This window comes from Thunnus albacares, chromosome 19, assembly GCF_914725855.1.
Source record: "Thunnus albacares chromosome 19, fThuAlb1.1, whole genome shotgun sequence".
Lineage (NCBI taxonomy): Eukaryota > Metazoa > Chordata > Actinopteri > Scombriformes > Scombridae > Thunnus > Thunnus albacares.
The window spans coordinates 22,709,035-22,729,321 of NC_058124.1; the positions used below are offsets into that span (position 1 = coordinate 22,709,035).

Sequence of the window (20,287 nt, forward strand, 5' to 3'; positions counted from 1 at the left end):
GGTACTTTAAATAATGCATCATTATCTGTACTAATATTATGTTTTTATGTATTTATGAATGAGTCTGAAAAGTAACTACTAAACTATCAAATGTGGTGGAGGAAAATGTACATTTTCCTCTGAAATATTAATATTTCCCTAGTAGTACAAAGTGGCATAAAATAGGTGAATACTTAATAGTCATTTTCTACCACTTAATATTGATCATATTTGACTATGAATATATATATTTTTGCTACTTATAGTTTTATTTCTTTTTTATACACAAAAAACAAAACAAAAGACATGACAACTCAAAAAGAGGAAAGTAAAATTTTTTAATTTTTTTTTAAAGGAGGAAAAGCAGGAGGCAAGGGATTAATTTACAGTAAGATTCAATTTAATTTCAATTCAATTTAATTTACTTTAAACACTTTAAATAACTTTACTTACAGTATTTGATATATATAGATTATATATCTGATATTTATTTTTGTATTCATTACCTCACCTATATAACATACAACTTTTCTACTTTTACAACCCGCAAATCAGGTCATGTTCCCTAAGTATTATAATGTATATAATGTTTATGATGTATATAGATCAAATTCCATGTACTTGACTTTACTTTGTTGTATTTATTACTCCTAGTTGGTTCTTATCTGTTAACTTGTTTCCTGCACTGCTGTAACATCAATAGAGATAGATCAATAGAGTCTTATCTTATCTACTATATGTATATAAAGTAACATGTCTTTTCTTTTCACCATTTAATATTTATCTCAGCACTCCTTGCACTCTTCTTTGCACTGTTTGTATCCTGTTTACAGTCCACAGAAACTGTTTCACCTGTATACAATCATCCTTTGTGTATGTTTCTGAGGATTGTCGTGTTTTCTGTGTAAGTACATCTAGAGCCATTAAACCAGAGTGAAATTCCTTGGATGTGTAAGCATACTTGCCCAATAAAGATGATTCTGATTATCCTATTTAGTCAAGAAACAAACAAACAAAAAAATATCGGGATCTGGGAGTGGGCGTGGTCATGCGCTGACGTCACTACGCGCAGCCCCCGCCCCCCCGCCTGTGTGCGGACAGTAGCGGAAGTTCCGCTCCGTCGTGAACTGGGACAGCAAGCGGTGAGTGTATGAATCTGTATTAGCTAGCGGGCCGCGGTTGTCATTTTTTTAACCACTTTATCGTGATCCAAAGTGACTCTTTTTGGGGTCACTTTGTCGTTAAAGGGGTCACCTAAAAAGTGGGCCGTGTTTGACGTTTGAATTCGAGCCGTAACCTTAGCTTGAAGCCGGCGAAGCGAGACGCCGGTAGAAGACAATACAGTTAATGAGACGTTAGCTAGTAGCTCCGACGTTACTACTAACGTTAGCTCCGGTTATTGTGTGTGTGTGAGATCGTGTGTGTGTATGTGTGTGTATGTGTGTGTGTGTCGAGCTAAACCGGGATTAATCCCGACGGTTGGGATGCGGTCAGTCTGTCTTTTTTGGGGGCAGCAGAGGCTTTACACCGCTGAATGCCTTCACTATACTGAGGATGATGATGATATCAACCATTCATTGTCGCCTTCCTCTTCGACACCCGCTTCCCTCTGCTTTAGACTCACTGCCTTTTTTTTTAGCTAACGGGTTTCATTTGGCTCTGTTTGACTGCAGTGTGTTTTAATAGTCGAGCTATTAACCTCCATCAGCAGGCGGAGAGCAAGGTTAGCTGCTGGTGTATGGTGTGAGGAGGAGGAAGAGGGGGAGGAGGACGAGGAGGAGGAGGAGGGGATGCCTGCCACTCACTGCCGCATATTATCCTGTTGTTTGCCAGCCATCCGTAGCCATTGAGCAGAGAGCTGTCTGAGTGCAGGAGCCTGCTGTTTGTGTGTTGAACCGTTTGACAGACTGCAGCTCGCTTTTTTTGTGTGTGTGTTTGACTTAAATGTAATTGGAGTCATGCAGGATGAAGACTCGTGATGTGCTTTAAGTTGGCTGCAACACAAGCGGCATCTTTCTCTCTTTCTTTCTTTCAAGTACTCAGATACTTTATTTAAGTAAAAGTACCAATACAGCAATGTAAAAATATAAGTATAAGTCCTGCATGAAAAATCCTGATTAAGTTAAAGTACATAAGTATTAGTAGCTTGATGTAGTTAAAGTATTGCAGTAAAATAAGTGGTTTTGTCCCTCTGACTGATATATTATTATATATGACATTAGATTATTAATACTGACGCATCAGTGTTAGAGCAGCCTGTTACTGTTGTAGCTGCTGGAGGTGGAGCTAGTTTCAACTACTTTATATACAGTTAGCTAGTTTAGTCCAGTGATTTCCAACCTATGTGTGGAGCCCCTCCAAAGGGTCACCAGATAAATCTGAGATGATTAATGGGAGAGGAAAGAAGAAAAAACAAAGTTCTGATACACAAATCTGTTTTCAGTTTTTGGACTTTTTCTCTAATCTTTGATTTTTGCTGAAATATTGGATCAATTGAACATTTATTGAAATGAAACCATGTGAGAAGTCTAGAGGGAAAAAATCACTATTTGGTGGAGCTGTTAACAACTCATAGACATCTGAAATGTGACCCTGACTACACACTGCCTTTTGTAAGACGTCAAAAGCCAAAAAGGTTGGAAACCACTGGTTTCATCTTTCACAATGTGTTGTATTTTAAAAGCTTGTTATATTATCCATTGTGTCAAATCTTCAACTGAAAAGTAACTAAAGCTGTCAAATTAATGTAGTGGAGTAGAAAGTACAATATTTCCCTCTGAAATGTAGTGGAGTGGAAGTATAAAGTAGAATAAAATGGGAATACTCAAGTAAAGTATAAGTACCTCAAAATTGTACTTAAGTATAGGACTTGAGTAAAAGTACTTAGTTACTTTAAACCCCCGTTTTCTTTCCCTCTTTGTTCCACTCAAAAGTAAAGCTGATAACTTACACTTTTTACCCAATGATCTGATAATTCTCTGATTGCAGCTTCTCTAATGTGTTTTCTGTAACATATTCTTTTTAAACTGCATATCTTTGAGTTTTAGGCTGTTCATTAAACAATTATTAATTATTATTCATTTGAAGATGTCACCTTGTCCTCTGTGAACTTGTGACAGACATTTTTCACTTGCATTTTTCTGACTAATCAATTAATCATTGACAGATAATGGAAATAATAGTTAGTTACGGATGGTCCTAATAACAGCCTTTGACACCAGGAGAAGAGTTGATGATATCTCAATGATCAAAATCCGGGATGATGTCCAGTTTCATATCATAGTATTGATATTAGATCATCTGTATCTACAAAATGTAACCATAAGTTTTGAAAGCTTCCCTTCAAATTGAAGACAGCTATTGGAAAGAGTCTCTGAAAATCAAGGAAACGTAAATATGCAGGTTGTTGCTGCATCCATTTAGTGGTGCTGACAGAAGATGTATGCAGTCAGAAATTACATTACGTGATAAATTGAATTAAACTGAATTAGTAAATTGGAACAAGCCCTATTTTCAGTTGTTTTTCAGGCCTAACCTGAATTGGACTGGACGCTTGTGCACAGCATGTCACTATTTTTAACCACCGGCCTCCTCCAGAAGCGTAGAGAGTGAGCCATTGTTTCTTAGAGCGTGTATTGAAAACCCACACTATGCTTTATGCTGGTAACTCTGGGTTGTGGATCATTGTGAATCCGTTGAACAATAACAGGTGGAGAGAAAAAGGGGTTATAAAAGTGATTAATCACCTCTTTGCATACGCTACCACTTTTAGAGAGCTTGTCCTACTTTTCCGAACAGATTGTCCAATGTTCCTGCACTCCTCCTCCTCTTAAACCTCCGTGTCTTTTCTTGTTATCTCTTTATTTTCACTCCTTGTGCTCTCTGTTTTCAGTCACAGCGTATCTCTGGATCTGTGTGTTCCCTTTATTGAGTGCAGCTAAATTACATTTGGTAAAAGAATTTGCCTCCAACACCGAATTAGAATTTGGTGAAAATTAATGCAGATCTTGTGATGCACATTTTAATCATCTCCTGAGTCACATTTTGTACCTGTCGTTTGCTTACAGGACGGGTTCACAGTTTTTCCATGTCTGTCTTAAAACAACAGTCAGGTGCCCATATGAATACCGAAACAGGTTTTTCTTGTTTTAATCATTTCTCCTCTTCATACTGGCTATTAGAAGATCCCTTCATAATGCACTTACAATGTAAATAATCCACAGTCTTCCGTCTGTGTAAAAATGTATTTAAAAGTTTGTCTTAGCTTCAGTCGTCCAAATGAGTCAAATCAAGAAGTTCTCTTTCAATGTTACAGTCTTTTTAGCGCCAAAGTCCCTCTTTTTGTTACTATACTTCCTCTGCAGCTCAACAAGGAAACACAAAGAGGAAATTTGATGATAAAATGACTGTAAATGTGGCAGATATCCATCTGATATGACAAACTCAGACTGCTGAAGCCTTATGTAAGCTTCAGATAAACTTTTAAATGCATTTTTGTGTGGACGCACTGTGGATTTTGGCCTCCATCACTTTTGAAAGGGATCTTTTAATAGCCAGTATGAACAAGAGGAATGATTACAGTGAGGAAAACCTCTTTCAATGTTCATATGATCACCTGACTGTTGTTTTAAGAAGGGGATGCACCGATCCGACTTTTTCAGTCTGATACGAGAGCTGCTCGATTATGCTTCCATTTTAATGAAATGTTTCAATCCACACAGACACGCGCGGGTGATGCTCATCTCACAGAGACCCCCCCGCGTTTTTTTTTTTAAAGCTCCCCAGTCTACTTCTGTCGCATTTAGTGAAGCGTAATCTGCACAGACATCTGTTTAAGTCACACAACTATCCTGCTGTATATGTGTTTTCAAGGTATTAACGGTATCTACGTTGATTGATCAAAGCTCCCAGTCTGTCTATGAGCTGCCTGTTTCACTACAGGCTGATTCCCCTCATTTGCTACAGTGGGAGGAGGGATAAAATCAGAGTCAGTATCTGACCGATATCTGATCTCAGTATTGGTATCGATGCATCTCTAGTTTTAAGACAGACTTGAAAAATTGTGAACCCGTCCTTTAAGCAGAGTAAGCCTGCAGGGTGTGTCTCAGCTTAAAATGTCTGGTAGAAAACGTGTAAGAAACCTTCCTCCTGACATAGTTTGATGCTTAAAAATGAATACCAAAGCACGAGACTGTTTCCCTGCGCTTAACGCTGCCCAGTTATTATTCAGCTATTACTCATTTATCAAAGGTCAGGGTGCAGGTTAAAAACAAACTCCCTTTGTCCACACGCTTTAGACTCTTAAATCACACAGTCTACCTTCCACTTCCATGTGCTTTAGCTGCAAATATGACCTTCAAGTGATAATTTGTCACCAGCCAAAGAGCAAACATACAAGCCACAGGCCGATCTGTGCAGCACTTAACCGCTCGCTCATAGCAGCGGTGGAATTTTAACACCCGTCGAGTATAATCCCGCTCAAGGTTTACACATTAACCTTTGCGTTTCAGACATTTCCCTGTCTCCTCACCGCCTATTTCCCAATCAGGCAGCTCGCCGTCTGACCCCCCTGTCCCGTCTTGTTTCACCCTGTCCCACATCACAAAGTCAAAGGGCATCAAGGAGCTTTTTACTGCTCAACTTTACTATAAAATAACCTGATCTGTTATCAGCGGCTGACTCACTGCAGCAGGATGGATGTTTGCAGCGGATTTACTGAACACAGCGGAGGGAGGGAGGGTGTGTGTTTCATTTAGTTAATGAGTCCCGTCACTTGCTGACTACAGAAACCTGCCCAATACACACAAAGACATACCTCATGACTGCTCTTTTAGGTTCAGCAGCAGGTTCATTATGTGTGTGTGTGTGTGTGTGTGTGTGTGTGTGTGTGTGTGTGTGTGTGTGTGTGTGTGTGTGTGTGTGTGTGTGTGTGTGTGTGTGTGTGTGTGTGTGTGTGTGTGTGTGTGTGTGTGTGTGTGTGTGTGTGTGTGTGTGTGTGTGTGTAGAAGCGGTATGTCCAGTTCCGTTGTTCCTGTCTGAGGGCTGAATTGCAGCACTGATAACAAGCCGGAGCTGATCATTGTCATCGCTGGTGTCTAAAAAAAAAAACCCTGTTTAGTCCTCCTAAACTACGTGACAGATTCCACCGTATGTACAGGACGCTGCCCATTACTTGTGTCTGCAAATCCCTGTTTTTAATAAGCTTTACCTGGTTCAGAATTTGAACACATCCTCGTGATTTAACGTTTGATTTTTGACTTTTGTGAAAGAAAATTGTACTCCAAATTCTTTTTAAAGCTACCACATGTCAGGTTTTTGCTTTCAAGGGTGCAGGGATTGTCAACGCCTTAAAAATCCCTTATTTCCAGCATTTATTGCATTTAAATACATTTACACCAATCTAGCAAATGAAACATTAAGACAATGGTAATCATGCTTTTCATAATATTGGTAGCTAGAGCTTAGATTAGTTCATTAGTCGATCGACAGAAAATTAATGTTTCAGCCATTTTTCAAGTGTAAATGCAGAACCTTTGATGATTTCAGCCTCTTACATATGATAATTTGCTGCTTTTGCTTGTGTTAAATTAGAGTAAACTGAATATCTCTAGGTTTTAGACTGTTGGTCGGACAAAAGAGGACATTTGAAGACGTTACTGTGGAAATTCTGATAATTGTTAGTTGCAGCACAACAAAACTTTGAAATTCTATTTAAATGTATGTATTACTGATGCACTAACCTGACTTAAAAGCACATTCAGTTTGATTGAAATTGATGATTTTATGTTTACGTCTTTACCAAAAGAGCTCTTTACAGCTTTTGATTGATGTTCAATTGTTGTGCCCCTAACTGTAACTAAAAATATAGATTAACTAATTTTCATATACATGAAACACATGGCACAGGAAACAGCCTCCTCCAATCGGAGCGTATGGCAGTCTGTATGAAGCCTGACAAGCGAAACACGGTGCATAAAAATCCACATAGTGCTGACTGCTGCTGTAAAGCTCGTTGCTCTGAGTTTTTATAATTAAAGGCAACTCAGATGAGCATATTAACATTTTTTATCTCCTCTCGTCTGAGTTTTGGCAGCTTGACAGTCAGAGGACGCTGCTTAGAAAGGATTTTAGTGAATACATCAAACAGAAACTGTACACGTATCTTAAAAAATGTGATTTTTTTAAAAGTGAGAGAGATGTTTCCAGAGGAAGTGATGCCCTTGTGAGCTTTATTGAGCTCGCACAGTTCGCTTGTCCTGCAGCTCTAGAAACCAGAGAACAATCTTCCCCAATTTAATGTGATGTAATCAAATGACTCCGAAGCCTGGAGCTGATACATTAGCAGCAAAGTAGACTGGACTGGCGGATTATTTGCGTATGCTGATATCTATTTGTAGTATTAAAAAACATCTATCATGCAGAAACTGCTCCTGAAGATTGTGGTCTCTGTACGAAAACACAGGACTCAAAGATTGAGCTGATTTTAAATAGTTCCAGTTATATCTGCCATGTGAATCATCTCGTGATTAGTATGTCAGGCCTGAAAACTCAAACTGGAGAATCATGTGGAGAAGAAAAACAGGAACATTTAACCAATTGCTCCAAATGTCTGAAAATATATGAGAGTTTAAATATCTTTGTTTGGCCCCAATGCACATGACAACATATTATGTACTTAATGATAATATGTACTTGCAGACTCTCGGCTCTGCAGTCAGCTGACGCCTTGTTTTTCTGTCCTCTCTGACTCCAGCACCTCTTACAGTGTATGTGTGGCAACAACATGTCTGTGCCGCTGCTCGCCGAGGCCGTGACGGTGTCTGGGGAGGAGAAGGAGACCGCAGTGGTGAGTTAGACCACAAAACCAGACACACTTTTCACTTTTTAAGTCTTTCATGTTATTGATGCTTGTATTCAGAGAGTCTTAACGATACTGAGAAAGACATTTTCAGAGGGAAACATGGGCAGCTGTTGGTATCCAACATGGTGTTTTGGTGATGAAACGTCGACATGGGTCACTGTCCGGTTGTGCTTGATATTAAAGGGATATTACAACTAAAATTCCTTGTCATCCACCGGCCATTTACTTCGGCTACAGCTGATTTATTTCAGGAAAAGCACTTTTAGAAACCGGACAATCCTTTTCTCAGAGACTTTCATTCATTCAAAGAAGTTTTAATGTCCCTTTATTTGCCTTTGAACATAACTGTCTTATTGTCTGCCTCATTTTAGCGGATACACATTTTGGTAATATTGTGATACTACTGCTGCAACAAGTAATTGATTGGGTGATTAATAATATATTAATCTGCAACTTTTTAAATCATCGATTAATAGATTTTTCAAGCAAAATTCCAAGTATTTGATGGTTTTTAAATGTAAGATTTTTCTGTTTTTCTTTATCTTATATTGCTATAAACTGATTTTTCTTTGCTTTTAAAAAGTTTGTTATAAGACACCTGATGACATCACCATGTTTACGATATTGTGCTCGCTATTTTTCATGTGATACTGATTTGATTTTTGTCTAAATTGCTAAATCTGTTGTATTTAAATGCTGACAAAATCAGATGTGAAAAATGTTCGAGGAGTGTTTAAATTTTCGTTTGACATCAGATTTACCATCAACAGGACTTTATATCGAACCTCAACACTGATCGTAAATGTGTCTCTAACACCCAGTTTGAAAACTGTTAAGTGCTTAAAGCTGGCATTTAATGTCTGATAAGATTAGTTGTCTTGTTTACTCGTTCTTTAATCAGCTCATTCTTGATTTAAAGGACCAATGTGTAGGATTTAGTGCCATCTAGTGGTGAGGTTGCAGATTGCAACCAAATGAAAACCCTTCACCCTCCTCCTTTCATATGTAGATAGAAAGGCTTCATTCTAAGGTAACGCAGCAATTCTTATTTTCAGGTGATTATACATGAATTAAAACATAGGTATGAATATTATATTCCATTTCTGCCAATAGATCCCCCTAAATCTTACACACTGGTCCTTGAAAATTAAAATTATTATATCATTTATTGTAATAATTATAATAAATTATAATTAGATTAGTTATATCAATTTTAGACATTTTTTCTGTTCTTTTATGGCTTCTTGTGATCAGATAATATTTAATATTTGATCATTTTGGCTTCTTTTGTCATGTTAGCAGAAAACAGTTTTTTGAAAAAACATGTTTATATTCTTCAAAGTAATGAAATAATTCATTTTGGTACTGAAACTCAGGTATCTTATTGGCAATAGCTGTGAAACATTTCAAATACCAAATAAATAATAAATACCCAGCCCTTAGTTAAAGGGACAATCCGTAATTCAAAAGCAAGCTAAAGGGTTTTCCCCCAACAGAAGACCAAATTGAAACCTGCTATGAAATAATTCACAGGTCTTTTAAAGCCTTTAATAGATACTGAACCACTGCTAAAGCTGAGATATTGGTTGTCTAAAATCACTGTCTGAAATTTATGCTCTAATGATGCCTATAATGATATGAAAAGGTTTTGTCCATGGCCCGTTCACTACTTTCTGTTTTTTTGGACAGAAATTTGTAATTTTGGACACAGATGGTAATAAGAATTTGTTTACATCACTAATGTTTTTGAACAAAGCAGTATTTTATTTTGATAAGTTAAACAAATTGCTTACATTTCGTCACTAAATCAAACTCTTCAGTTGTCTTTTCACATAAACCTGGAATTTATTTGGTCACAAATTTGCAGATTGGACATTTATATGCAACGATCACAAATTTCATCGTTAAGTGAAAATTTTCTATCATATTCAATTTCGACTCATACAATAGAGATCCATATGATTATTGTACCAACGATTTCTGCCACATTACAAGTCCAAAGTCTAAGGAGTAAGTCCGTTATTCCTTTGTAATGAGAAGTCGCACCTGTAGCTGCACCTGGCACATTGTGTAGATGCTCAGCTGGAGCTGTGTGTAAAAATTAAACACGTTTTTCAATGAGCTGTTGTCAGGTACAGTGCAGGGATTTGTTTAACACCAGGATCAAAGCAAATTCACTGCTTCCAGCTCTGAACCTCATGTCCAACCTTACATGGAAGAAAGTGTTTTGATCTCGGTAAAGATGGCTGAATCTTTGATTTCAAGCCAACAGGCAGTGTATTGCCAGTTCTCTAAATTGTTTTTATTACCTTTCATAGTTTCTCTGCAGGGGAGTAGCGTGTGTGCATACTGGCAGTGAGTGCTTACTTTGGCAAGATCGGGAGTTTGGCATCTATTTTTCTCTGTTTGGGAACAAGTATGCACACTTACCAGTAGGACATTGTGTGCACAAGAAAAGATACAATCTGATAAATTGGCTCAAAGTTCAAAAAGGGTTTTTTGTTCTTTTTTTTTCTTGTCATCTGTAAAGTGCAAGATGGATATGAACATACTGTACCGCTCACAGGGAGATCACAAGTTTCCTCCCTTCAGCAACGAATGCGTCCAATGTGATCGATCAATATCAGGAACATATTAAAGTCTTTGTATTTGGATTTAGGGGGAAATGTTAAGAAATGTTCCCAGTTATTTTGGGTATAGTACGAATATTTATGAGTTATAAATTCTGAAAGTCTTATCTGCTGTTTTTATGTTACAGGTGATCTTCCTCCATGGTTTGGGAGACTCAGGGTGAGTGATGTTTGAACATTTAGTCTTCAGTGAAGAATATGAGCCTTACTTCCTTTTTCTATTGCACATTATTGTCAGTATTTTAATGTATATGTGAACAACATAAAAGAAGATTTGCTGTGATAGTATCTACATCATCTGGTTCTTTTCATACTTGTACTCGGCATTGGCGAATTATTTTCCCTGCTTCAGATATTGTAACCGGTACTTTTCATGAAAGGTTGTCGAAACTCAATAGTTATTTAGTATCAAAAATTTTCAAATGATACCCAGCAGTATTCTTGAGTATTAAAGGTACCTTGTGTGTTGTTGACCTAAAAGCACCCCTTCCTGCATAGTAGCTGCCATCGGTGTGTGAGTGTCTGTGTTAATGGGTGAACAAGCAGCAAAGCTTCGGACAAAAGCTCTATATAGATGCAGCCATTTACCATTTAGTCTATTAATCAATTAGTCAATCGTTAGAAAATTAATCGGCAGTTATTTTGATAATCGATTACTTGTACTGAGTTGTTTTTTAAAGAAGAAAATGCAATATAATATGAATATTTTCTGGTTTCTTTAATCTTCTATGACAATAAACTGAATATCTGGATTGTTGACTGTTGGTCGGGTAAAAGTGGGTAAAAAAAATCATTTAATTTTAGACTAAATTTGACTGTTCATGTTAAACAAAACAATAAAATAAATGGGATTTTCTGTCGTCCGCCAGAGTTACATACTGTACATGATGCCAGAGTGTAATGTAGGGAGATAAAATTCACAAAAATAGAATTAAAAAGTTAAATAACTAGGTAAAATGTGGAAATACGTGATTTCAACTAACAACTATTTTAATAGGGTTTTTTTGGAGGCTTGAGTTGTGCCGGTGGACTCATGACCACAGTATCTTTACTTAGCTTTCTTTTTTTGTAAGGAAAATATATAATCTGCCCAAGATACACAAAGTGGCAAAGTGTAAATGGGATAATTTATGCCTACATTCACGATACACTACTGGCAACACCATAAATGATTCATTTAAAAGTACTTGAATCAGTACTTGAAGTCAGATGATTCACTTTAATCAGATGTTTGGTTCTTCGGTTAGTTCTAAAAATAAAATGTGGTAACAGTGCTTATAAATAAAATATTCCCCTTTTTGTGAGTGTTTTTCTCTTTAAGTGCCTAACTGTATCTCAAAAGCAAACATTTGTAACGAGCCACTATGATACTGTACACCGTATTATATATTATACTACGCTGTCATACATCTGGGATTGATGCTCTGTGTATCAGTAATTCTGCTTAAACTGGATTAGAAACAAAGAACCTCTTTCTCTGTTTTCTGTCAGGCATGGGTGGGCCGATAGTATGACGTCGATCCAGCTGCCTCATGTCAAGTTCATCTGCCCCCACGCGTAAGTCTTTTTCCTCCCTGATCCGTCTGTCATATTTTATACTTCCAAGGCTATCACTTGTCAGCAGGGAGGAGAATTAAAATCTTCTTACTTTGTGTGGGGAAAAAAAACTAATCACTTTTTTTTCAGAAGGCAAAAGCAGCTTGAAACCAGTAGTTTATCTCCCATCCTGTTTGGCAAAGCGAATAAATCATTTCAGCTGCTGGTGACTGTCATGTTCTCGTTTCTTTCCCTCCCTTTTCCCCCCTTCAGGCCCCGGATTCCCGTCACTCTCAACATGAAGATGATGATGCCCGCGTGGTGAGTTGGCGTGATGAAAGAGACAGCCTTTTTGCTCAACACTGGATGCTATTGTTTCCCTAGAAACCACAATAGGCTCCCATATTGCCAGTGACAATCCTGTGATTATATCTATTGATTTCCTTACTCACTGGCCTCTGCATATGTACAGGTTTGACCTCATGGGTCTCAGCCCCGACTCCCCAGAAGACGAATCTGGAATCAAGAGGGCGGCAGAGAACAGTGAGTTTTTAAATGTCATAGAAATGGCATTTCTGTGGATCAATGTCAGTACTCTTAACATATCAGCTTGAAATGTCTGTTCCAGTTCAGAGTCTGGCTGGGGACCTTAATCACATGTCCATTCCACACTTCCCCTCATGTTTCCTGTCACTCTCTGCTGGTGATCAGCAAATGCAGACAAACATGCCACTAAAAAACAGATATCTGTCTGTTCCAGTAGAGCCCAGTCCGACCAGTGTTTTGTCACTGCACCATAAAGATTAAGTACCTCTAAATTATCAACTTTTTAAAGACTAATAAAAAATATTGTATACGTTAACATTTGACATTAAATAGCTTCAAATAATGTGAGACTATGTAAGGCAGTATGCCTACGCAAGCGCTTTTCAAAACCTAAATTATTATTATGTGCTTTACAGAATGAAGAAAAGAGAAAGAAAGAATATGCAAGCAATATGTAAAAAAAACAAACAAACAAGGAGAATAAAGTGTACAAACCACAAATTATAAAGTTCTAATCAGGAAAAGGCCAAAGAAGACAGGTGGGTTTTCAGCTGCTTTTTAAAGATGTGAACTGTGCTTCTCTGAGACAACAGCACAATCAGCGTTAGTGGATGTACAGGCTGAAAACAGCCCTGCATTAAAACAGTGTAAGGGGCTGTATTGGTGGGGTTGTGTTGCTTCAGGCACATGTGAGACATGAAAAACAATCCCGGAAGTCCGAGTTTGAATAACAGATACATGAGTTTATGCGCAGCGGTTTATAAACTCTGAGACAGGATTTCATAACTCTAAAAAGTTATTATGGCAGCAATTATTTTTAGTTGCCGTGATTGGGAGGTAAACAGTAGAATCACAGTGAATGTGTGCTTGCACGTATTTGATTTGCACAGCAGAAATGAATTAGATTCAGATTTAGATTCAGATCAACTTTATTATCCCACACAGGAAATTCGTTTGGTCCAACGCTCCAGACATAACAGCACCATAGAAACCACAGTAAAAACAATAGAATACCCAGTAAGACCATAGCATAATCATAATAAATAAAACACATTTGATCACACTGAGACAGAACAAAAACAATAAATCAAATAAAAGCAATCAATCCAACAACATTGAATGCAAGTTGATATAAAAGTGTAAAAAGAGTGAAAACAAACAAACAGTGGAACATGGACCATGGCGCCGCAAGCGCCACTCGAGAATTACATCGTGGCAAGAGCGGGAGGCCTTTGTGTCGGTGCCCAATTGCATCACTGGACTGGCCTCATTTAAATACGTGAAAAACATTTTTCACAAGCTGCTAAAGTCAGTCTGAATGTAGCCTTAGTTTTCGATCTTGAAATAGGACGCAATCCCTCTTCTGACGACCTTTCAGCATCATTACACTTAAAACGAAGTGCTTGTTGGAACGTCGAACAGTGTCTGAAATCTTCTTCTTCAAACACCTTTCCGACTTTGGAAATGGTTGGTAGGATTGTGGGTTTCAGAAACTTTTTTATAGGTTTCTGAAACCCACATTGCTACCATCACACTGGGGCAGAAATTGGCTCGGTGTGCAAAGCTGAGATGCTCTTTAGTGTTCAAACTTCTCTCTCATGGTACATCTGTCACTTTTCGTGTTCACAGCTGATTGCAACACTATGAATGTGTTTGAGGAGAGTTTGTCCAAAAAATTTGCTCAGTCATCCTGTGGCCCTTCAGATCAGATATCAACACTTTTGCTTTTAGACGGTTGAAACTTGGTGCGAACTAGTTCCTTTTTAGTTTAGTTTTCAGCTTTGACTCTGAAACTGCCAGAAATGTATTGAAGATCTGAGGCTCCTCCCAGTGGTCAGAGGGCACAATGACTCCTATAAATAAGACACAACAAGTTTATTTATATAGCACATTTCAACAACAAGGCAATTCAAAGTGCTTTACATAGAATATAAAAGGCATCAAGACAGAATATAAAAGCAACACAAGGCAATATAAAAAGACATTTAAATACTATTAAAAAGTTTTATGTTGGAAATAAAAAATAAGCTAAAATAGAAGACAGATAAAACAGGAGAATAAAAGTTATAGTGCAGTGTAAGATATTAATCAAAACCCTCAAATTTGGTTTAAAAAAAGCAGCGGCAAACGGAAAAGTCTTCAGCTGCGATTTGACAGGAAGTCAAACGGAGAGAAGCTAAAACTGGTGTTGTGTCCGTGATCTACGATTTGTTTGTATGCACTCGCCAAGTAAATCCAGAAAAACATGCTTCTTTAGTATGACAGACATTTGTCTTTCCACCATTCGCTCCCCAGTGAGCCAAGTTAGCGTTTAGCTACCTCCCCATTATCACAAATCACTCCCTATTCATAACATCTGATGGTTTATTTGACAATCTGCATAACGTGGCTTCTTTCCACTGAATAACACATAGTCCCTCTTGCTTTCCTCCAGTCAACGCCATAATTGAACATGAGGCTAAAAACGGGATCCCCCCACACCGTATAATGCTCGGTGGCTTCTCTCAGGTAAGAATTTACATCTTAGTTTTCTTTTGATGTTCATATTTGCAGCACAGGATATTAGGAAATGCTTGTTAATGCATGGAATAAACTTGGTGTCCTCTTGTTTTTTTCTCTCTCTCTGTCTGCTGCCCTCATTCCTCCTCAGGGTGGGGCCTTGTCCTTGTATACCGCCTTGACCTGCCAGCATCAGTTGGCTGGTGTTGTGGCCCTCAGTTGCTGGCTACCACTTCACAGGAGTTTCCCATCGGTACAGTGACAGTTTTATCAGGAACAAGTTATATGGGTCTTCTGCCTCCCTAATTCTAACTTTTTTTAGATGGACTGCCTTTAGTTTCTGTATTGAAATAGTTCCACGCTGCAGAAACCTTGAAACTTTATCATATCACGCTGCCTGAAGTTTTAATAATGTGTGAGATTTAAAGTCCCTCTCCACTTAAAAATGTTCTTCTTATTGTTTCTTCACCCACATGTTTGACCTTCACTGTGCAGAATGATGTATGTCCAGTTTGTTTTTACATTAATCTGTTGAAGGGAAAGTGTCTCTTTGCTCACCTTAAATTTGAGTTTAAGACGCGCACCTACAAGCAGGATTTGCAACATCACAGCTAGTTTTAGGCCAGTCGTAGTCCAGTATGCAGCTTACACAAGTGTGATGTGGAAACTTGAAGCCCTCAATGCACAAACACTTAAAATGGACAGTGAAGTAGGAAACAACTCGTAACCAGTAGTTAAAGTTTTGAAATGAAAAACATTTGTATATTCATAGATTCTGGATTTTTCAATGAAGGAGAAGGACGAAATGTCGTTTAGATAATTTCTAACTAGGAACCTTTTTGTGGAAAAACCATAAATGTCTTAAGACATTTTTGGAAAGGGGCTTTAAGAATACTCCCACACCCAAACAAAAACACTGTTCACATGTAGAAAGAAGAAGAAAAAAAAAAGGACGTTGGCCCATACTAACATTTATAGTTTGTTTTCATAAAGGTCTCTGTCCACACTAAATGCCTGAACCAAGTAAGAAGGAGAAATATTTTCTTCTTCCTCTCCTTCAGTCGACAAACTTAAAAACTGGGCATCACAGCCAACATCTGAGAGTCCCGTTACTCTGCTGAGTCTCAGCTGGTTAAACCTCCGTTCTGTCTCCACCTGATCTCCTTCATCACTTAAACTGTGTTTGAATACACAGTTTTAACACAGTACTCATGATTTAGTTGTCGTCATAACCTACTTTACAGTTTCTGTTGTCAAGACAAGTGGTCTAGCGTTGATTTGATCTCTGGTAATAAATAGTAATTATTAACCAGGCAAATCATCATTTTATGATCATTTCTGGAAAAAAAATAAACACAGCTTGATAAAACCTTTATTGTATGATCAACTATCCAAGTTATAGGTGACATAAAGTTGTCTTTTATGCCATTGTTTTCCAAAAGATCAGCTTTCCCCGATTCATCCACTCTAGAGACTGTTTGTGGGAAAAAACTAAATTTTTGGGTAAGAAAAACATTGTCTTAAATGTGGACGGAGGGCCGCGGTCTAAGTCTGTTTTGTCTCTGCTCTGCAGGCGTCTAGCAGCAACAAGAACATCCCGATCTTGCAGTGCCACGGTGAGATGGACACCATGATCCCGGTAAAGTTTGGTGCCATGACGGCGGAAAAACTCAAATCCATAGTCAACCCTCAGATGATCACCTTCAAATCCTACCCAGGGCTCTCTCACAGCTCCTGTCCTCAGGTACTCTACCTCTGTGCGCTTATGAAATTAAAGGCGCATTAAGAGATTTTTGGGTCAAATGACATAAAAGAGTTATTCGATTTGGTGTTCATATCAAAAATTTTGCTTAACGCAGGTTTAAATGTTTTACTATTGCTAGTATGACCTCCTGGATCCAGACGTATTTCCCACAATGTAAATTCCCATTTTAAAGTTTTATTTTAAGGCTCAATATTCCTCTACATAGAAGCCCAGGAGTCTCCTGGATAATGTAACAGTATTATGGGTTTATGGTCAACTTTATATCTAAGAAATTACGCTTTTTTTCTGTTCTTTTTGGTATGTTGGGTGGCTCTAAATACTACAGTACCCATCAAAACCCAACCGAACTCTGCCTACTGAGGTCAGACAGGCCACATCTGTAGTGTCTTTTAAATCTTTGTTTTTATTTGCTTTTTGATAATTATTTCTTCTTTTTCTGTAAAGCACGTTATAACTTAGTTAAGAAAAGTTCAATAAAATAAAGTTTATTATTATTATCATCATTATTATCACGCTTATACACACTTTGAAAGTTCTCCACCCGCCTGACCTTATCCTCCAGAAACCTGAACAGTGGAAATAATTCCTCCCACTTTTCAAATCAACAACTAGATTTAACTTACTTCAGTTCATCCTGAAAACTTAACTTTTTTCTCTTTTTACTTTTGTAGACAAACAGGTATTTTCTTTTTAATGTAGGCTCAGTATTTTTGTACTTTCCATAACAGATAAGACAACTTGGCATCCATTTTATTTGTCCACTGTACCAACATCTATTTTTTTTCTTCCCTGCAGGAGATGGCGGCTGTAAAGGAATTTATTGAGAAGTATTTGCCCCGGATCTGACCTCACCTCATCCCTACTGTGACCCCCCTGAGACACTGACCTCTCACCCCCGATCTGCCATTCTCCCACAGGAAACAGCCATGAGCACCCCACCCCACCCCTCCCCCCCTCCCCCAACTCCCCCTTTCTTCCACACACATCGACAACATAACAAACACACGCATGATCACGCACCCACATTTTCACAATAAAGATTGGATCCACACAACTAAACAAAACATCTGCTTCTCATGCAGTCCAAGCCAACAACACTCATACTGAAAACAGATCTGTCAAACACACTGATTTGATAATAACATAATTAAGTGCTTGCACTTACAAGTCTTAGCCTTCGGAGGGAGAAACACTGACTCACACAGAACATTCCCTTTGGATTTATTTAAAAACCTGTCTGTCGCCTCCATCCTGACCCTAGTTTTACTCCACTTTTACCTCATTTTGCTTCACCTTTCCTTTTTTTTCAGCTGTCACATCCTCCATTGCTTCCACTGCCACGCCTTTCCCTCTCGCCAACACCTACCTGAAACTGTCTGTGACCATACTAACTATGTAACTCCAGTAGAGTTAGTGTAGTATGGTCCCACAGAGTCTTGCTCAGGTGCAGTGAGCGCTGGTTTTTAAATGGTTTCAGATCTGGAGCAGCTGGTTTCCCACCAACCCATCCACCCCACCACCCTAGCACCCCATTACAAGTACACCGCAGCCTGTCCTGGTCTTGCATTGGTAATCTATGAAGGCTCCTTTTTACTGAAATATCTACAGGAGCCTGACATTTCTTTTTTAAAATGAGTGTGATTAAAATTTACTGCATTATATGAATAAAATCCAATTGAAATAAAAGAAAACTAATCAATCGATACTTTTGTTACCCTGCGCTGTTTATTTCATAAGCTTCCACACCTGCATGTTAGTAGTTTCTTTCTGCTTTGATTATGTGATTCTTTATGTAAAAGTACCTCAGTTGATTTCTTTTTCTTTTTTTTTTTTTTTTAAATAAGATTGTAGGCTTAAAGGTGAATGACTTTACCTGTATGAGATGCATGAAATAATGCATCACTCCAGATGGTTGCAGACCCGCACAGACTGCACACCACGAGTCTTTTCACTGTTCCTCCCACCAAATTTTCCTCATTTTAAATATTTTTCCCATTCAGGTGCTTCTGTTTCAGCAGCAGCCACCCTATGAATAGCCTCCTCTTCATCCAGTCCCAGTTGATTTTTTTTTAAATGGTTTTGGTTGTTTTAAACATGCTTATGGGTTGTTATATTGTTCCATATCTTTATCCACAACACCAAAGCAGTTTAAAACTGATGGAGACCATTTATTTCCACTGTAATAAAATAAGGTCACCTCCCAGCTCCCTCCGTTTGGCAACTTATTATACTGTAACCCATTAATAAAACATAGAAGGTCAGATTTAAAGTGAAACCCCACACTATTAATATTCACTTCTTTTAAACAAAACAAAAAAAAAGGCTAAACAATGGGAGAGCTTTGGCAAGAAGCTGTTCCAACCTAACTGAAGAGTGATTTTACAAATAAAAAAAAGTTAACCTTGAACAACTTGTGATCCTTGGACATAGGAGTGTAACTCTGAGGAGTCGTGTGTGCTTAAAAAACATAAATATATATCAGGTGTTCTGCATTTTCCTTTGTGAATGTTAATTTTGCTCTCCTCATTATTACCTGTTCTATATTGCTGTTTTTCAAACCTGATTTAAAAACAGTGGAAAAGGAAGAAAGACATCTGATTTGATTGTTGTTCAGAAATCAATGAATGTCTCTCTTATCTCCTTGAGTGCTTTTATATTTTCCCGTTTCTCTAAATCTCTGATGCAGCCCTGTGTTCTGTGCTTAACTTGATTTAGCTTTTTTCTCCTCTTTGACACCTTCACCTTTTTTTTTTTTTTTTTTAATTATTCCAACATTTCCCCCTGTGTGACAACGTCGCACTGTCTTGTATGTTTTCCTGGGTTGTATGTTGTCGTTGGTTAAACTTTTTACATATGTGTTTTTGTTTATTGGGTTTATGTTTCATTGTGTTTTGTCACCGTCGTCATCTCATCCTCTTTTGTGTGCGTTTATAATGATGACCATTAATTAAACATGTTGAGGTGAGACAAGTGGTCTCTCCACTTATTTTGTTTCCAAAACACCTGTATGCGGAATAAATGACCAAAAAAAAGTCCATATGAGTCAAGGGTCTTTTATTTTCCATTTTACATATTTTCCTTGATATAGATCAGAAGATCAATAAACAGAGTGATAGATAGGTATGAGGAAAATTTAAAAAAAAAACAAAACTATAATTCAGCAAACACCACAGGTTTCCTTTAATTGAAAACAGTGTAATCAGTGCTTCAATTAACATTGTCAAGTGTTTTTAACAGGTAGGAACAAGACCTTGTTTTTTAAACAAAAAAGTCATAAATTTGTAAATGTGTTTGGTACCACTTCAACACATTAACACCAAAAGACTAATAGTGAAACATGAATGCAAATCATGAAAAGATAAATAAATTTGTGTTTATCACTTCCACATTTATTCCATAACCATGGCAGGGTATCAGATTTTTTAAGTCGAAAGGCGCATGAAGTCCAAGTGGAAGTCATCACATTTGTGA

At 37.8% G+C, this 20,287-nt stretch overlaps 1 protein-coding gene across 1 annotated transcript; it reads left to right on the forward strand.

The window, feature by feature from the left end:
* The first annotated feature begins 1,020 nt into the window (after nt 1-1,020).
* Nucleotides 1,021-19,851, forward strand: lypla2 (lysophospholipase 2). Its single transcript, XM_044335296.1, has 10 exons — nt 1,021-1,121; nt 7,733-7,825; nt 10,599-10,630; nt 11,962-12,027; nt 12,280-12,327; nt 12,479-12,549; nt 14,987-15,060; nt 15,203-15,304; nt 16,625-16,795; nt 17,612-19,851. Exons 2-10 carry the CDS (start codon nt 7,748-7,750, stop codon nt 17,660-17,662), a joined length of 693 nt encoding a protein of 230 aa, XP_044191231.1. The 5' UTR covers nt 1,021-1,121; nt 7,733-7,747; the 3' UTR covers nt 17,663-19,851.
* The last annotated feature ends 436 nt before the right edge of the window (nt 19,852-20,287 follow it).